Genomic DNA, 17,902 nt, shown 5'->3' on the forward strand with positions numbered 1-17,902 from the left:
CTCTCCATCTTTGTAAATTGAGAGGCCCCCTGTAGGCTTTCACTTGCCTGCTTAAAGACAGAGGTATTTCCCAGACTGCAGGTTAACAAAATGCTTCCAAGGGCAGAGCAAACCTGATCTGAGTTTTTATTCTCTAAGTCTGCTGAAGAAGCCAATGCCAAGGGTAAAGGAAGTAGCCTAAAGAAAGGGCCTGGTTTCTGAGAATCTGGTTGGGGAGGGCTTGGCCCTCAACCCAGGCCAGCAGTGATGAGCCTTCGCACCCTCAGACCTGCCTCACCCCGCTTTGTGACTACCCTTTCAACAACTCTTACCTTATCCACTACCTGTGTACATACCCCAGGCAAGGCCAGTGTGTGCTGATCAGTGCTTAGAGGCCCCTCCCAGCCTTCAGTTGAGCAGGTGCTGTGGCTGGAGATCAGCACATCCATGTATCTATTCTTCAGAATCCCTGGACCCCGTTAGACTCTGGGTCTCACATCTGCTTAACTGGTCCTGGCCTTAGTGGTCTCAACTGTAAAATGGGAACAATAAGCCCTGCCATACACGTCTCAAAACAGAATGAGAAGATCAAGTGAGAAGGCCCATCTGAATGTGCCTGATAAATAAGTCTCAGGCTGCAGGTAAAAGGAGGATGATAAACTGCCTCTTCCTTCTCACAGAGTACCCTATCTCTTCTGGTCCTCAAGCCAGCTGCTCTGCTCAGTATCTTTGTTTGCAGAAGCGTCTAGCGTGAGCTCTAGATCACCCAGGGTGGATTAGGTTGGGTTGTGGCCACAGGGTGTTGAGATGAGAGGAATGTGCTTACAACCCTTTGCCAAGAACCACCCTTGCAGACTTCCCCCGTGGTCCAGTGGTTAAGAATTCACCTGCCAATGCAGGGGACATGAGTTCAATCCCTGCTCTGCGAAGATTCCAAATACTGTGGGGCAACTAAACTCATGTGCCACAACTACTGAGCCCATTCTCTAGAGCCTGTGCTCCGCGACGAGAGAAGCCATTGCAATGAGGAGCCGTGCACAGCAATGAAGACCCAGCACAGCCAGAAATAATAAGATTTAATTCAGAAGCAAAAAGAACCACCTGTGAGAAATGATAGGATGCTCTGAGTTGGGGTTGTTACTCTGGTTCGCATCAACCATTCAGCAAAATTGCAATATCTATGTGCCGTGCTATGGCAACAGACAGGTGCCTGTCCCGAGGAGTTTGGAGTTTATATGCCTGTATATAAGATGGCCATTGGCTCCATTGCTTCCGTCAGCCTCAGTTCCCTCCACCGGGAAGTACGTAGTCCAACCAGGTACCAGCACCAATTTAATTCCCCTAGTGAGGAGCTTTTTAGACCACCTCTGGGGGCTCTTCCACTCTGGTCAGCTACTTCCTAGAATTTTTATTTACCTGGGGGAGTTGGTCCTGCCTGTGGTCTAACTCCTTTTCTTCTCCAGTTTAGAGAGCCACCTGCCACCACTTCTAACCTTGCCTCCTTTCGTGTGGGGGAGGGTATGATAGACAGGGGTCAAGTTTGGAGGAACTGAATGGTAAAGTGAGGGGGCTTATGAGGAAGCTGTCAGGGGAGGGGAGATGGTTGGGAGGATTGGAAAGGGGAAGGGAAAGAAGATGTTGTACATATTTACAGTGGAATATTCAGTTCAGTTCAGTCACTCAGTCGTGTCCGACTCTCCGCGACCCCATGAATCACAGCACGCCAGGCCTCCCTGTCCATCACCAACTCCCGGAGTTCACTCAAACTCATGTCCACAGAGTCGGTGATGCCATCCAGCCATCTCATTCTCCGTCGTCCCCTTCTCCTCCCGCCCCCAACCTTTCCCAGCATCAGAGTCTTTTCCAGTGAGTCAACTCGTCGCATGAGGTGGCCAAAGTATTGCAGTTTCAGCTTTAGCATCAGTCCCTCCAATGAACATCCAGGAATATTACTCAACCATAAAAAGGAACAAAATTGAGTTGTTTGTAGAGATGGAATGGATCTAGAGTGAAGTAAGTCAGAAAGAGAAAACATCATCCATTAATGCATATAAGTGGAATCTAGAAAAATGGTACAGATGAACCTATTTGCAGGACAGGAACAGAGATGCAGACATAGAGAACAGACATTTGAACACAGAGGGAAGGGGAGGGTGGGATGAATTGGGAGATTAGGTCCAACATACACACTACCACGTATAAATAGACAGCTAGTGGGACACTGCTGTATAGCACAGGGAGCTCAGCTTGATGCTCTGGGATGACCTAGAGGGGTGAAATGGGGGCTGGGTGAGAGGGAGGTCCAAGACGGAGGGGATATATGTATACTTTCAGCTGATTCACTTCGTTGTACAGCAGAAACTAATATAACATTGTAAAGCAATTACACCCCAATTTAAAAAATAAGAATGGTGAAGGAAGCTGCCTATTAGTATCTGAAAACAGACATATAACACTGTGACAGTTATTTATTTATTACCTCTCAGAAAAAAAATGTCACTCTTTTGGCCTGCTCTGTGAAAGTGGAGCTGGACCCTAGAACTACTTTTTCTTTGCCAGCTGGCATCTTACTAAGTTTTATCAATAGAGAACTGGGGAAACATTGCAGGAAGAAAGGGCTTTGCTTCTGCCTTCCCGCTTTGCTTCTGGGTTCCCGCTGTGCATAGCAGCCAGCAGCACCCGGTGACCAGCAGCTTCCCCTGGTACACCCCAGGGTAGTTTGTAGTGGAGTGCCTCTGTGAGACACATTCCCATGAACAGTTTTCCCTGGTACCCTAGAGGGAAGATTTCCAGTGAGTTCCACCAGAGTGGCACTCCAGTGACTTCTGTGTTCTCTCCAAAAAAATTCTGAATCTCCAGGCTTCCTTGGTGGCTCAGTGGTAAAGAATCTGCCTGCCAATGCAGGGGATGTGGGTTTGATCCCTGATCAGGGAATATTCCACATGCTGAGGGACAACAAAGAGGCTGCCTACCCTAGAGCCCCAGCTCTGCAACAAGAGAAACCACTACGATGAGAAACCGGCACAGTACAAGAGAGAGCAGTCCCCAGTCACCGCAGCTAGAGAAAGCTGGCATGCAGCAGGGAAGCCCCAATGCACCCACAGGTAGATAAACATTTTTCAAAATCTTGGATCTCAGCCCCTGGGAGGCCCAGATAGAGGTTCTTTCTTGGTGCACTATCTCCAGCTGAGGGACAATGGCTGCTCTTAAAGGATCATTTATGTTTTTACTTGGCTATGTTGGGTCTTAGTTGACATGTTGGCTTCTCTTTAGTTGTGGTATGCCAGCCCTAAGGTGCTTGGACTCAGTAGTTGTGGTGCATGAGCTTAGTTGCTCTGCAGCATGTGGGATCTTGGTTCCATGACCAGGATCAAACCCGAGTCCACTGCCTTGGAGGGCAGACTCTTAATCACTGAATCACCAGGGAAGCCCTAGTGGCTGCTCTCAGAGCCATTCTTCCTGTATTCTTTAGAATTCTCTTTACATCTTACTATCTCTAATGGGCAGAATTGTGTCCTTCAAAAAGATATGTTCAAGAGACTCCCCTGGTGGTCCAGTGGCTAAGACTCTGAACTCCAAAGGCAGGGGCTGTGGCTTCAGTCCCTGGTCAGGGAACTAGATCCCATGTGCCCTAACTAAAGATCCTGTGTGCTGCAACTAGAAGATCCCGCGAGCTGAGATTAAGATCTAGCGCTGCCAAATAACCCCTAGTTCCTTTGACTGTGACCTTGTTTGGAAATAGACTCTTTGCAGATACAATCAATGAGGTCCTACTGAATTTGGGGCAGGGGGAGGGGCTCACTCCAATGACTGGTGTCCTTGTAAGAAGAAGGAAATTTGAACAGAGATACACGGAAAGGAGTAGGCCATGTGAAGATACACACAGAGACACGTAGGAAGAATGCCATATAGTGACAGAGACAGACTGGAGTGATGCATCTACAAATCCAAGAAAGGCCAGAGATTGCCAGCAAACACTGAAGCTAGGAAGAGGCAAGGAAAGATTCTACTTAGGATCTTAAAGGGGTTTGGCCCTGCTGATGCCTTGATTTCAGAGTCCTAGTCTCCAGAACTAGAAGAGAATAGATTTGTGTTGATTTTCTTTTTAAAAATTTACTTATTTATTTTTAGTTTTGGCTGCACTGGGTCTTCATTGCTGCCCACAGGCGCTCTCTAGTTGTGGAGAGCAGGGGCTAGTCTTTAGTTGTGATGCGAGAGCTTCTCATTGCCGTGACTTTTCTTGTTGGGGAGCACAGTCTAGAGCACACAGGCTTCAATAGTTATGGCACACAGGCTTAGTTGCCCCATAGCATGCGTAATCTTTCTGGACCAGGGATCAAACCCATGTCCCCTGCATTGGCAGGCGGATTCTTAACCATGGACCACCAGGAAAGTCCTTGTGTTGTCTTAAGGCAGTCAGTTTGTGGTAATTTGTCATGACAGCCCTAGGAAACTAATATATAATCCGAGCCCTCATTTCTCTAACTCCCTTTTATAGTTGGGGCTTCCCTTGTGGCTCAGCTGGTAAAGAATCCGTCTGCAACACAGGAGACCTGGGTTCCCTCCATCTGTGGACTGGGAAGATCCCTGGAGAAGGGAAAGACTGCCCACTCCAGTATTCTGGCCTAGAGAATTCCATGGACTACAACAGTCCATAGGGTCGCAAAGAGTCAGACATGACTGAATGACTTTCACTTCACTTTTATAGTTGATTTTCTTTCTTTCTTTCTTTTTCTTGCCCCTTTGGCTGCGTAGAATCTCAGTTCCCTGACCAGGGATTGAACCTGGGCCATAGCAGTGAAAGCCCAGAATCCTAACCACTAGGCAACCAAGGAATAACTGATAATTAATTCATCCTTGTTGAAATTGCTGTGTGGATTCTGTCTCCCAGTTGCACCCAGACTTGCACCATCACCAACAAAAATACCAGTGTTTTAGTACTAAAGAAGATGGAATATCCGAATCTTGAAAGTTCCTACTGCAATTGATATGAAAATATTTCAGAGTAGGCCATTTTTGAGAGAGGTTTAAAATATTCATTGTGGACATATTGGTTAAAAGAATTTTGAATACTCCTATCACACCTGAAAAAGAATAAAAAATGAGAACAGATGGTGCCTGTGAGGAAGCTGGCTCAACCAAAGTGGAGGATGTTGTGCTGGACAGCTGCCCTGTTGTCTCAAAGCCATTCCTGGAACCCTGTGGTTTTAGGTGACAGCCAGTTCTAGACAACACTCAGAATACAAGCCTAGAAATGGGTGCAGCTAATATTAAAGGTGGGAAGGCAGAGAGAGAGTGGTATCAGTAGCAGTGCTGGGGCAGGGAGGCCCATGACACGCAGAAAAAACGTTCACAGGGACTTCCCTGGTGGTCCAGTGGCTAAGATTCCATGCTCCCAATGCAGGGGGCCTGGGTTCATTCCCTGGTCAGAGAACTAGATCCCATATGGTGCAACTAAGAGTTTGCATGCCCAAATGAAGATGAAAGGCCACAACTAACACCCAGTGCAGCCAAATAAGTAAATATTGAAAAAAAAGAAAACCACACTCATATGCCAAGACTTTTGCCCTAGAGAAAGAGGCCTAGGTGAAGGAGGCAAGGGCCCAGGCAGTCAAGAAGGCTCTAAATATGGGATGACATGTCCATCTATTTGTTCAACACATTTTAAAAACTCCAACCACATGCCAGACACAAAAAAATACTATGGCAAGCAAGACAACGAGAGTCCTTGTCCACAGAGAGACAAGCAAACAGAATGGTGCCTAGTGACATAAATGCTAAACTCAGCTTATATACAGATTCCCAAAAAGGACATAAGCAGAGCTAGAGAAAAATTCTCAGAAAAAGTGATGAATCATCTAAGAACTGAAGGAAAAGGGTTTGGGGAAAGAAGACTGTGCGTGGGTCAGTTAAGTTCAGTCGCTCAGTTGTGTCCGACTCTTTGTGACCCCATGAATCACAGCACGCCAGGCCTCCCTGTCCATCACCAACTCCTGGAGTTCACTCAAACTCATGCTCAGGGTTAGATGATTCCAATGAGAAGGCTGTTTTGCACCTGGAACAACGTAGAAATTCCATAAAGGTGCTCAGTTCCATAAAACTGGCATCTCTCAGGACAGGAACCCAGTTCATTTTGCTGTCAGGACGCACTCTGAGGCCTTGTGGGTCAGCAGAACAGAAAGACTCGACGTAGAATCCCCCAGAAGGCGCTAACCAGTGCGGGTTCCCTGCATAGTAACCTCCTGGGGACTGCTGTCTTAGATCTGCGAACCCGGTCCTCTGTCAGGCGTTACCTAGCAACAGCGTCCTGGAGTCTGCTCCAGGAGGCCAATCAGCGTGGACTTCGTTATTTCAGAGATGTAAACAGTCCAATCACTGGGCGTTGTCAGAAGACACATCCTCAAGTTAATCTCCGCAAGCACCAATGAGGGGTTAGGAGTTTTAAGGGCTGGAGCTAAATATTTGGAGCTGGCTCTTATTTGATAAGATCATCTGAAGGAAACGAATGACTAGCTTCCGACTGCTTTTGAATGATGGTTGTGAAGGCAGTCGCCACCATATTTTCTTAGGGCATTTTCCGATACCTTTGTTCACTCTTGAGTCCTAGAGTGACCCACGACGCTATGATTCCTCTGTTTTGGCCGCAGCTTGGCCCCACGCGTAGCCAGATCCGGGCTGACTCAGACGCCGGGTATAGCAGGGCAGTGCTCCTTGGCTCGGAAAAGAGAGTGACCAGGACTTGGGGACTGGAAGAATTCAAGCGCCGCACCAGCACCGTTCCGCACCTGAAACCCAGAGCCTGAATCCCGCCGAGGAGGCGGTGAACTGTGAAGCTTTACCGCCGCGGCCGAGTATTTTTTCTTGGAGACGTGAACTCTGAGGCGCAGAAGGCTCTTTACCGAGTGATGTAGAGACCTACGGCCACCTGGGGGCGCTCTGTGAGGGCCTTTCGTGGTCTCCTCCCTATGCCTATTTTTGCTTTTTATTCATCTATTCACAGCGTACCTAAGTAAGCGAGTTCTTAGGCGAGAGCCGAGAACCGCAGAAGCGGATTACTCAAACCGGGCAAAATGCCTGAAGGGGAGAGGAACGGAGGGCGTAGTGAGCTGAAGCTTGGGGAGGGGCTGTCCTAGAGTGTCTCGAAAGCCTTATATAATTACCACGATCATCTTGCTATGTCTATGACTAGGACATAATTTTTTGTGTGTGTGTTTTTAACAGCTTTATTGAGATATTATTCACACACCATATAATTCACCCGTTTAAACTGTACAATTCAATGGTTGTGGGTTGTTGTTGTTGTTTTGTATATTTAGAGTTATGAAACAATCACCACAATCAACTAAGCACATTTTCTTTTCTTTTTTTTTTTTAATTTTGTATGAAAAAATCAGATTCCTGTTAAATTTTTAGGGGCTAACAATGCAGTCCCATTCAGTTGAAAAACAGAAGTCATCAAGTGGTGGCTTATACCCTATGGCTTTTATATTAAACAATTTGAGTGTTTTGGACAGTATCTATCCCTTTCCTTGTACAATATTTCTCAGTTTAATCTGTATATCTTGCTTATTATTGAGGAAAACAGAGATTTCCCCCTAGATATTAGGGCCTTGGACAAAATTCTCTGTGAGGCAGAGAGTTTATAATGCTGTTCTTATTTTCAGTAGTTAGGACAGGCATTTGCGTGGTCTACTTTTTTATTTTTTTAAATTTTGATTGCTTTATTAAAATGTTTCTCATAGAATTCTTTACAAAATATTATGTCCTTAAAAAGTCATTCAACAAATACCAAGACCTTCTATGTATAGGACATTGATGGAAAAAGCAAAGGAATCTGTGTTCCTGATCCTTAAAGTGAAGTGAAGTCACTCAGTTGTGTCCGACTCTTTGTGACCCCATGGACTGTAGCCTACCAGGCTCTTCCATCCATGGGATTTTCCAGGCAAGAATACTGGGGTGGGTTGCCATTTCCTTCTCCTAAGCATATTTTCATAACCCCAGAAAGAAACTCCTCAGCCATCACTCCTCATTCTCCCCTCCCTTAGCTCCTGGCAACCACTCATCTTCTTTCAGCCTCTGTAGATGTGCCTTTTATGGACACTGCATGTAAATGAAATGTAAAAGACTTCGTCAAATTATTTTTGCACATCTGTTAAGATGATTCTGTGGTCTTTGTCTTTATTTTATTGACACATGATGTATTACATGAATTTTCAGATGTCATGCCAACCTTGCACCCCTGGACTAACTCCCATCCAATCATGGTATATAGTCCTTTCTATAACCCCACTAGAATAACAACAAAAAAGAAAACAAGAAAGAGGAAAAAAAAAGAAAAAAAACACCTTCATATTCCCCTCTCCTCAGCCCATGGTAATCACCCAACCACCATGCTAATTTGTTTCTATGAAACTGGCTACTTTAGATACTTCATATATAAGTGCAGCCATACAGTATTTATCATTTTGTGACTGGTTTATTTCACTTAGTATAATGTCCTCAAGTTTCACCCAAGTTGTAGCATGTTGCAGAATTTCTTAGTTTTTAAAGACTGGTTAATATTCCATTGTTTGTAAACAACACATTTTCATTATCCATTCATTGGTCCACAGATACTTGGGTTGCTACCACCTCTTGGCTATAATGCTGCTATAAACACGTGTGTGTATAAATATCTCCTCAAGACCCTGCTTCGACTTCTTTGGAGTATATACTCAAAGTGGAGTTGCTAGGTAATAAATTCTATTTTTCAATTTCTGAGGAACTGCTATACTGTTTCTGGTAGCACAGTGGTTAAGAATCTGCCTGCCAGAAGGCAATGGCAAGCCACTCCAGTACTCTTGCCTAGAAAATCCCATGGACGGAGGAGCCTGGTAGGCTGCAGTCCATGGGGTCGCTACGAGTCAGACATGACTGAGCGACTTCACTTTCACTTTTCACTTTCACACATTGGAGAAGGAAATGGCAACCCACTCCAGTGTTCTTGCCTGGAGAATCCCAGGGACGGGGGAGCCTGGTGGGCTGCTGTCTATGGGTTCACACAGAGTCAGACACGACTGAAGTGACTTAGCAGCAGCAGCAGGGAACATAGTAAGCTGATGTACTACTCTCTAGATCCATTCATAAATTTAGTCTTTTTGGTACTTCGCTTTATTTTAAAGTTGTTTCATTTAAAGTTGGTCTAGTTGGAAAAGCCACATGATATGCAGTGAGATTTATATTGTTCTGACTTTTAGTTATAAATGTCTTCTGTGATCCATTTACAAGGTAAAATTCATGTTATATATGATAGTTGTCCTCTATAGGTCACTATTTTCTGCCTTAATTCTGCTGTCATAAAAAAAAGAATCTGCCTGCCAATGCAAGAGATGCACAAGATGGGGGCTTGATCCCTGGGTCGGGAAGATCCCCTGGAATAGGAAATGGCAACCCACTCCAGTATTCTTGCTTGGAGAATTCCATGAACAGAGGAGCCTGTTGGGCTACAGTCCATGGGGGTCACAGGAGTTGGACACAACTGAGTGACTGAGCATAGCTAGTTCATATCTGGACTTAATGGCTTCTTATAACCAAATCACAACTAAATATACTAATCATTGAAATTTGTTCTCTTTTTGTTGTTTTCAAATTATGTATGCTTTGTGTCTCTCTGTTGTGCTGTGCATAGTCTCTCAGTCGTGTTCGACTCTTTGCAACCCCATGGACTGCAGCCCATCAAGCTCCTCTGTCCATGGGGATTCTCCAGGCAAGAATACTGGAGTGGGTTGTTGTGCCCTCTTCAAGTGGATCTTCCCAACCCAGGGATCAAACCCAGGTCTCCCTCTTTGCAGGCAGATTCTTTCCTGACAGAGCCACAAGGGAAGCCCTGTGTCTCTCTGCTGTACTATAATCTTACTAATATTACTAGCTGTATTACTTATACCCTATCTATTTTATAAGATTGTTGCCTCTTGCATCACCCAATGTATAACCAGGCCTCCAACAGAATTAATGGTGGCTAAAATGTCTTGAGGCAATTGATCATATATATAACTCTATATTAAATAATTGTAACAGTGTGACTCTAAGTATGAAGAAGCAACAGGGGAAAACATTTCTTGGTCCTAATCCAAAAATAGCATATTGGGTGGCTGATCAATAAAATCCTCCTCTGATCTAGGAATGAAAATCCCTGGTTCCATGGGACAAATTGATCATGAAATGCCTCTTAAACCTTACTTGAATTTATGACCAAGAGGGGGCCTGTATGGGAGTTCCCTGGTGGCCAAGGGGTTAGGATTCTAGGCTCTTGCTTCTGTGGCTAGGGTTCAGTCCCTGATGGGGGAACTAAGATCTCACAAGCCTGGTGGGGGGGGTACCCCCCACCAAGAGGGTGGGGTCCTATAGAGAGGGAAGATATCCTGCTATTCATGCCACAACGTTGGCATGAATAAATGAATGACTAAACAGCAAATGTTGCCCACCATCAAGCCATCAGCCACTAAAACCTCCAAGTCCCCCTGCCCCTGTCCTAAGAGGCACCCTGAGGGGAATTCAAGGCAGAAAAATACAGGAAACATTCTATTCTTTAGATACGGGGCTGCTGCTAAGTCACTTTAGTCGTGTCCGACTCTGTGCGACCCCATAGACGGAAGCCCACCAGGCTTCCCCGTCCCTGGGATTCTCCAGGCAAGAACACTGGAGTGGGTTGCCATTTCCTTCTCCAATGTGTGAAAGTGAAAAGTGAAAGTGAAGTCACTCAGTCGTGTCCGACCCCTAGCGACCCCACGGACTGCAGCCTAGCAGGTTCCCCCATCCATGGGATTTTCTAGGCAAGAGTACTGGAGTGGCTTGCCATTGCCTTCTCCTAGATACTGGGCTAGATAGTTACAATAAGTTTCATATCTAAAGAACAATTTCAACACGTTCCGACGCTCTTCCAACAGAGAAAAAGCACAGTATCATTAATTTGAAATGTTGGGTTTTTTTTTTTTTGTGATCAGCAATAATCTTTTGATTTTATAATTTTATATAATGTTTATATTTCCAACACATTTTTTGTGGAAATATTATTTCCAAAAATATTTCCAACAAAATCTGCTATATATACTGGCTCCTTCCTCGGAGTAGTTCCTCAGAGCTATCGGAGAGAATATAGTCCTCAGTTAAGGTCCTTGAATAAAACTCAACTCGCAAGTTTTAGGCTGGTGCGTTTTTCTTCAGTACCACAAAATCTTTGTTCCTTCTGCTTACTAGCAAGTACCCTCTTGAGTTTTTCCTCATCGGTAGAACCAGGGTGATAACCATCACTTCACACAGAAGTAGCAAAAAATAAATAAGTTGAAATGCCTAATATGTTTGGCGTGGTACCTGCGCACAGGAAACACTTAACGTTAATTCCCTTCCCCAAAGGGCAATAAGGAACTAACCCACTATCGGAAGAGAAAGCCAGGAAAGACAACCCAGGGAAATCTCGGCCCCCGGTTGGCCAGAGTGGCTCCGTCGCTGAAATCCTTCCCTCCCTCGGCTAGGCTGCACCTCTAGAGAACAGGGGACCGTTTCTGACCCCGACGAGTTCGCCCCTTTCGGCCTCAAGACTCCTGGCAGTCACTCGACCCGAGGGTCCAGCTTTTCTGCCCTTACGCTTCCGTTGGCTTCGTTCAAACAGGCCGCTTTCGGCATCACCCAATCAGAATGCTCGATCTTCGGCCGCCGCCCAATGAGCGGGTGGAACGGGGGGGAAAAAGGGCGTGAAGCCCAATCGCAGCGCCATCACACTTGAGGGCAAAGAGGTTAGGCAGCCGGCATGGCGCTCCGGTCAATAAAATCGATAGCTGGAAGCTGCCTGTGTTTCAGGCAAAGGCGGTGCAGTAGCGGCGCCGCCATTTTCCCCGAAGGCATCTTCCGGTGCCTTTCACCCAAGTTCGGGCAGGAGTTTCCTGAATAACAGCGAAAGGTTTCCGTTAGCCCCGCAGGCGGCTGATTCCGGTTCCCGCCGGGCCTGCCCGGCTCGCTCCGCAAGGGTCCGGCGGGGGCTCCCAAATTCCCGGCCCCTCCAGCTCTCAGGGGCCGAGGCTGGGACGGGCAAGGCCGTGGTGCCGGCTTCTCGGGTCCAATGGCGCGGCCTTCGGCTCCGCACCCTGCTCGGGGACCAGGAGAGGCTAGACCCGGCCGGAGAAGGGGAAGGAGACCGAGGGCGGTGAAGTTCGGGGACGTGGCCTTGTACTTCTCCCGGGAGGAATGGGGGTGTCTGCGGCCCGCGCAGAGGGCCCTATACCGGGACGTGATGCAGGAGACCTACGGCCACCTGGGCGCGCTCGGTGAGGCCCGGCCCAGTGTGCTTCCGCGGGCCGGAAGGGATGGAGGAGCTGGGGGTGGGAGGAGGCAGGGAGTCTAGAGGTCCAGGGTCCTGGCTTGCGACCAGGTTGTGTCAGGGGAGGAGGACGGGGGCTGGGCAGATGATGCCACCAGGTAGATCAATCTACCCAGCATTGTGTATGAGCTGGGCCTGACTGGTTCTCCTTCCCCCAGGGTGCGCAGGTCCCAAACCAGCCCTCATCTCCTGGTTGGAACGAAATACCGATGATTGGGAACCGGCTGCCCTGGATCCACAGGAGTGCCCAAAAGGGGTAGCAGTCCAAAGAAGTGAGTGAAAAATGCATCTGGAGGGCTTGCAACCTCTAATGACTCAGTCCAGAGTTTTTCGGTGCCGAGGGGTAGCCATGATCCAAGCCGGAATGCTCCATTTACTGTGTTTATTTTCACGACTTTAAGGGTTTTGTCTCTGATGGTGTCCAATCCCTGTTGTCAGTTTCTGAACTGACCACATGCAGTTGTCTGTTGTGTAAATGGATCAGTGAACTTTTTAAAACAGAGTTCCCACCCTCTTGGGGCTTCCCAGGTGGCTCAGTGATGAAGAATCCACCTGCCAATGCAGGAGACCCTGGTTGGATCCCTGGGTCAGGAAGATACCCTGGAGAAGGAAATGGCTCTCCATTCCAGTGTTCTTGCCTGGAGAATCCTATGGACAGAGGAGCCTGTTGGGTTACAGTCCATGGGGTCGCAAAGAGTCAGACATGATGGAGCAACTAAACCTCCACCTCCACCACCCTCTTGCCTCCTTCCCAGGACTCTGCTTCCAGCCTGTTTTAAATTGGGCTCTAAGAGAACCTATAGGGCTTCCCTGGAAGCTCTGAAGGTAAAGAATCTGCCTGCAATGCAGGAGACCCAGATTCAATCCCTGGGTCAGGAAGATTCCCTGGAGAAGGGCATGGCACCTCACTCCAGTATTTTTGCCTGGAGAATTTGGTGGACAGAAGAGCCTGGTGGACTGCGGTTCATGGAGTCGCAGGGTCAGACAGGACTGAGCAGCTAACACTGAGAAAGCCTATACCTCTTGAGTTTTCCAGGTTTGGATTGAAAGGATCCAATGGGGAAGAGTGGTCTGGTGTGCACTGGCCTCTTTTTGCCCTTCTGGCCAAGTGACCCTGATCGGTGCAGGAATCTTTAGCCCTCAGGATGAAGCAAGGCTCTGACTAAGGCCATTCAGGTAGAAGGACCCCAGATCCACCTACAGGGGCAGATGCAACTCTGGGCTGGAGTTTCTTTGCCAGGTTCTCTAAAGAGCAGGGATTTTTCTAAGTTTTGACATACTTCCTTGCTTAAAACTTCTGTTTTTGCCAAGGCAGTTGTCAAATGGTTGGCAGTTATATGTAAGTCAGTTGGGGAATTTGGTGAAAATACACATTTCTGGATCTTATCCCAGAACAGAACGGTTCATTTACTTATATAGATGGATGTGTGTGTGTGTGTGTGTGTGTGTGTGTATTTTCAATAGCCCCAGTTGATTTGGCTGTATATTTAGGTTTGGTTCTCAGAGTGTGGTCTTGGACAACCACCAGCAGCAGCAGCATCACTTGGGAGTGTGTTAGAAAATGCAGAATCCCAGGCCCCACCTTAGACGTGCTGAATCCCAAACTGGGAGTAGGGCCCAGCAGTCTGTTTCATGCGTGCATGCTCAGTCGCTGAGTCATGTCCAACTCTGCGACTCCATGGACTGTAGCCCACAAAGCTACTCTGTCCATGGGATCCTTCAGACAAGAATACTGGATTTAGTTGCCATTTCCTTCTCTAAGGGATTCTTCCCAACCCGAGAATTGAACCCACATCTCCTGAGTTTCCTGCATTGGCAGGCAGCTTTACCACTGTGTCACCTGCAAAGCCCCAATGTGTTTCATTAAACCCTCCAAATGATTAGGATCACAATAAATGTTGAGAAGCATGGACTTAGAGGGCCTTATGACCTAGTTACTGCCAGATCATACCTCATTTGTTTTCATTTCTTGCCTTAAATTTAACCTCTTCAAAAACTTTTTAGTTTTTATAGTCAGCTTAATCTTTCCAAGAAACCTTCCCTGACTTCTCCAAGCTGGATTAGGGGCTTCGGTAATACCCTCCATATTCTGGAGTGGTATGTCTCACTTCGTTGGTTTTCTGTGTCACTAACACTCCTTTAAGATGGCGTTGAGTCTGATTGTTTTATAACCTGTAACACTAATAGGAAAAAGTAGAAGCCCAGTATTTGTTAATTTCTCTTTTGTGTCCCTGTAGAAACCAGAAAGAAGAATGAAGAGAGGGAAGTATTCCCGCCTAAGGAGGCGCCCCGAAAGGGGAAGCGTGGCCGGCGGCCCAGCAAGCCCCGACTGATCCCTCGGCAGACCTCAGGAGGTCCCATCTGCCCTGACTGTGGTTGTACCTTTCCCGATCACCTGGCCCTGCAGAGCCACAAGTGTGCCCAGAATCTGAAAAAGCCTTACCCTTGCCCGGACTGTGGGCGCCGCTTTTCCTACCCGTCCCTGCTGGTCAGTCATCGGCGGGCACACTCTGGGGAGTGTCCCTACGTTTGTGACCAGTGTGGCAAGCGGTTCTCCCAGCGCAAGAACCTCTCCCAGCACCAGGTCATCCACACAGGTGAGAAGCCCTACCACTGTCCTGACTGTGGCCGCTGCTTCCGGAGGAGTCGGTCCTTGGCCAATCACCGGACCACGCACACGGGTGAAAAACCCCACCAATGCCCTAGCTGCGGGCGTCGCTTCGCCTACCCCTCCCTTCTCGCCATCCACCAGCGCACACACACCGGAGAGAAGCCCTACACCTGCCTAGAATGCAACCGGCGCTTCCGCCAGCGCACCGCCCTGGTCATCCACCAGCGCATCCACACGGGCGAGAAGCCCTACCCGTGCCCAGACTGCGAGCGGCGCTTCTCGTCCTCCTCTCGCCTGGTCAGTCACCGGCGGGTGCACTCCGGGGAACGTCCCTACGCCTGTGAGCACTGCGAAGCCCGCTTCTCCCAGCGCAGCACGCTGCTCCAGCACCAGCTCTTGCACACGGGAGAGAAGCCGTACCCCTGCCCCGACTGCGGCCGCGCCTTCCGACGGAGCGGCTCCCTCGCCATCCACCGCAGCACGCACACTGAGGAGAAGCTGCACGCCTGTGATGACTGTGGTCGCCGATTCGCCTACCCCTCACTGCTGGCCAGCCACCGGCGAGTCCACTCGGGCGAGCGGCCTTATGCCTGCGACCTGTGCTCCAAGCGCTTTGCCCAGTGGAGCCACTTGGCTCAGCATCAGCTCCTGCACACGGGGGAGAAGCCCTTCCCCTGCCTGGAGTGTGGCCGCTGCTTCCGCCAGAGGTGGTCTCTGGCGGTCCACAAGTGTAGCCCCGGGGTCCAGAACTGTGGCCCTCGATCTGCCATAGGGGCGCCTAGCCAGAAAGGCCAAGCTCTTTAAAAGGGGAGGGACCGTGTAAGCTCATTTCACTTCATGGAGGGGGCCCAGAAAAGGGAAGGAGCCCCCTGGTCCTACAGGTCAGAGTCAGAACTAAAACCCACGTCTCTTGCTACACAGAGCTGAACTTTAGTGTATTCTACCATGCTGGCTGCCTTAATACATGCGTCTGGAACAGACAGTCCCAGTTAGGAGAGGGGACATTAATGCGGTAAAAATTTTCCAACCTGCCTGTCCTAAAGGACTTGCTGTGTGTGGGGTATCAGGCTAAAGGTTCTCCCCATCTAATTCAGGGGCTGTGTTTTCTAGTTTGTGCATGCAGTCAGGAGGATCCCATACATGGGGTGCAAGATCTTCCCCCTCCCCTGCCTCTTCTTCCTTGCTAGGTTTGAAACAAACTTGGTTTAGCCCCCTTTGACAGTATTCCTGCCAAGTGGTCTTCTGCCCTTTAAAACCTCCCTTAATGCAGCTCACTACCTCACAAGGCGAGTCCTTTCACTGTGGCATAGCTCTGACCTTTAGAAAGTCCTTAAGTACTACATTCTCCTTCCCTGGAAGCCTTGCCCAGAATATGTTTAAAACTTGATCTAAGTGGCAGCCCTTCAGAAAACTTAATGACAGATATGTTGTTTCCATGTTTTCAGGTTAAATAGCATTAATTTGGTCAATCATTCCTAAAAGACGGGCTTTCAGTTCCCACATGTGATCTCTCCCCAGGCAGGTGCTGGTTTTTCAATGTCTTTTTTAAAGAATCATACAAAATAAGCCAGCATCGTAGTGTGCACTCTATCCCCTTGGTCTGTACTTGTTTGACGAGGTCTAGATTGCACTGGATTTGGAGGTGGTGACAGTGTACCAAGGCTTTATTTCTTTTTAAACCATATGCTGTGAAGCTAAGTCTTCTGCACCCTGTGTTTGGAAGTTTGGTTCAAGGTAGGTCTGGGACATAAGCACAGTGAGCTTTGGGAGACTGATTTTAAGGAAAAGCAGGGTGGGGGAGCTGAGGTCTAGCAGCAAGAAGTAAAACTAGGACCAGCTTGTACTTTATCTGGTGGATTTGAATTTCTTGGGAACTGGGTCTCACTCCTCCCTGATTCTCATGAGAATAAGGAGACACTAGTACCTTCTGTTGATTCCTCTGTCAGCATCTTTCATGAAATGAGGCGAGGCCATTCAGGGAAGTTAGAAAATTAGGTAATTGAATATGAAGCAGAAGTCTAGTCATCAAGTTGTGTTCATGCCTGCCTCCCTCACAGAAGCTCCATATGGCAGCAGCAACATGTTTTAACCTTTGATATGCCTTCATGGCACCCATCCCTAAGTAGGTACTCAGTAAAACTTTACTGAATTAAACAAGGCCTACCACTTGGCCTTGGGGAGCTGCACCAAATTGGAATTTCCAAACGTGATGTATGGTCCAACCCTTGAAGTCGGTCATCCTCCTACCCATTGCTTCTTCCCTCATTTCTTCTGCCATCAGCCCCAGGGGTGTGTGGCTGGGGCAGTGTTTGTAATTACCTCTGTTCTGGTTTTTAGCAAGTTGCATTGTAACTGTTTCTTCTTGGATTGATGGGCTACCCCCAAAGCAGAGGTCATATCAGATTGGGATTCATTAAAATGTCTGATGAGTGACTATGTTCCTTGTGGAATTATTGTTTATAAAATGTAAATCTAGTTCCTTGACTGAGGAGACATTTTTATAGTTCTGATGGAAACCTTGCTCTTCCCTAGCAGAGACCATTAGAATTCTGCCTCACCTTTTGTTGTAGAACTGGTTCTTTTCCCTACTTTTATCACCAGGCTAACCCAACCATTTCCTTTCCTAGGAATTTTAGAAATTTCTTTGGACCTCAGTTGTAACTCATAAAATTTCAGAGCTGTTGGTAGGCAGTCCCAGTATGTGGTCTGTGGAGGGCCGAGATGAGAAAAGTTCTTAGGTTTCCTCATCAGTCCCAGGATCCGAACTTCAGCTGGTTGATCTTTAACCAACTGTAGCCAGTGGGAGAGTTTTTGTTTTTGGCTGTGCCATATAGCTTGCGGGATCTTAGGTCCCTGACCAGGAACTGAACCCACGACCCTTGCAGTGGAAGCTTGGATTCTTAATCACTGGACCGTCAGGGAAGTCCCTGTAGTCAGTTGTTGATCCCAGTATTCTTCCA

General features: G+C 47.8%; 1 protein-coding gene across 1 annotated transcript; it reads left to right on the plus strand.

The window, feature by feature from the left end:
* Positions 1-10,689: 10,689 nt before the first annotated feature.
* LOC129545536 (uncharacterized) lies at positions 10,690-17,375 on the plus strand. The gene is made up of 3 exons (XM_055409866.2): positions 10,690-12,278; positions 12,490-12,603; positions 14,569-17,375. Exons 1-3 carry the CDS (start codon positions 12,074-12,076, stop codon positions 15,744-15,746), a joined length of 1,497 nt encoding a protein of 498 aa, XP_055265841.1. The 5' UTR covers positions 10,690-12,073; the 3' UTR covers positions 15,747-17,375.
* The last annotated feature ends 527 nt before the right edge of the window (positions 17,376-17,902 follow it).

The sequence above is a fragment of the Moschus berezovskii genome, chromosome 27 (genome assembly GCF_049115385.1).
Source record: "Moschus berezovskii isolate FMDL1 chromosome 27, NW_MosBer_1.0, whole genome shotgun sequence".
In the NCBI taxonomy this organism is placed as follows: Eukaryota; Metazoa; Chordata; class Mammalia; order Artiodactyla; family Moschidae; genus Moschus; species Moschus berezovskii.

Bases quoted from the DNA above. Each gene is read 5' to 3' on its own strand.
- LOC129545536 (XM_055409866.2), top strand. From the start codon at position 12,074: ATGGCGCGGCCTTCGGCTCCGCACCCTGCTCGGGGACCAGGAGAGGCT. The intron at 12,279-12,489 runs GTGAGGCCCGGC...TCCTTCCCCCAG, and splicing joins CGGCCACCTGGGCGCGCTCG to GGTGCGCAGGTCCCAAACCA. The intron at 12,604-14,568 runs GTGAGTGAAAAA...GTGTCCCTGTAG, and splicing joins AGGGGTAGCAGTCCAAAGAA to AAACCAGAAAGAAGAATGAA.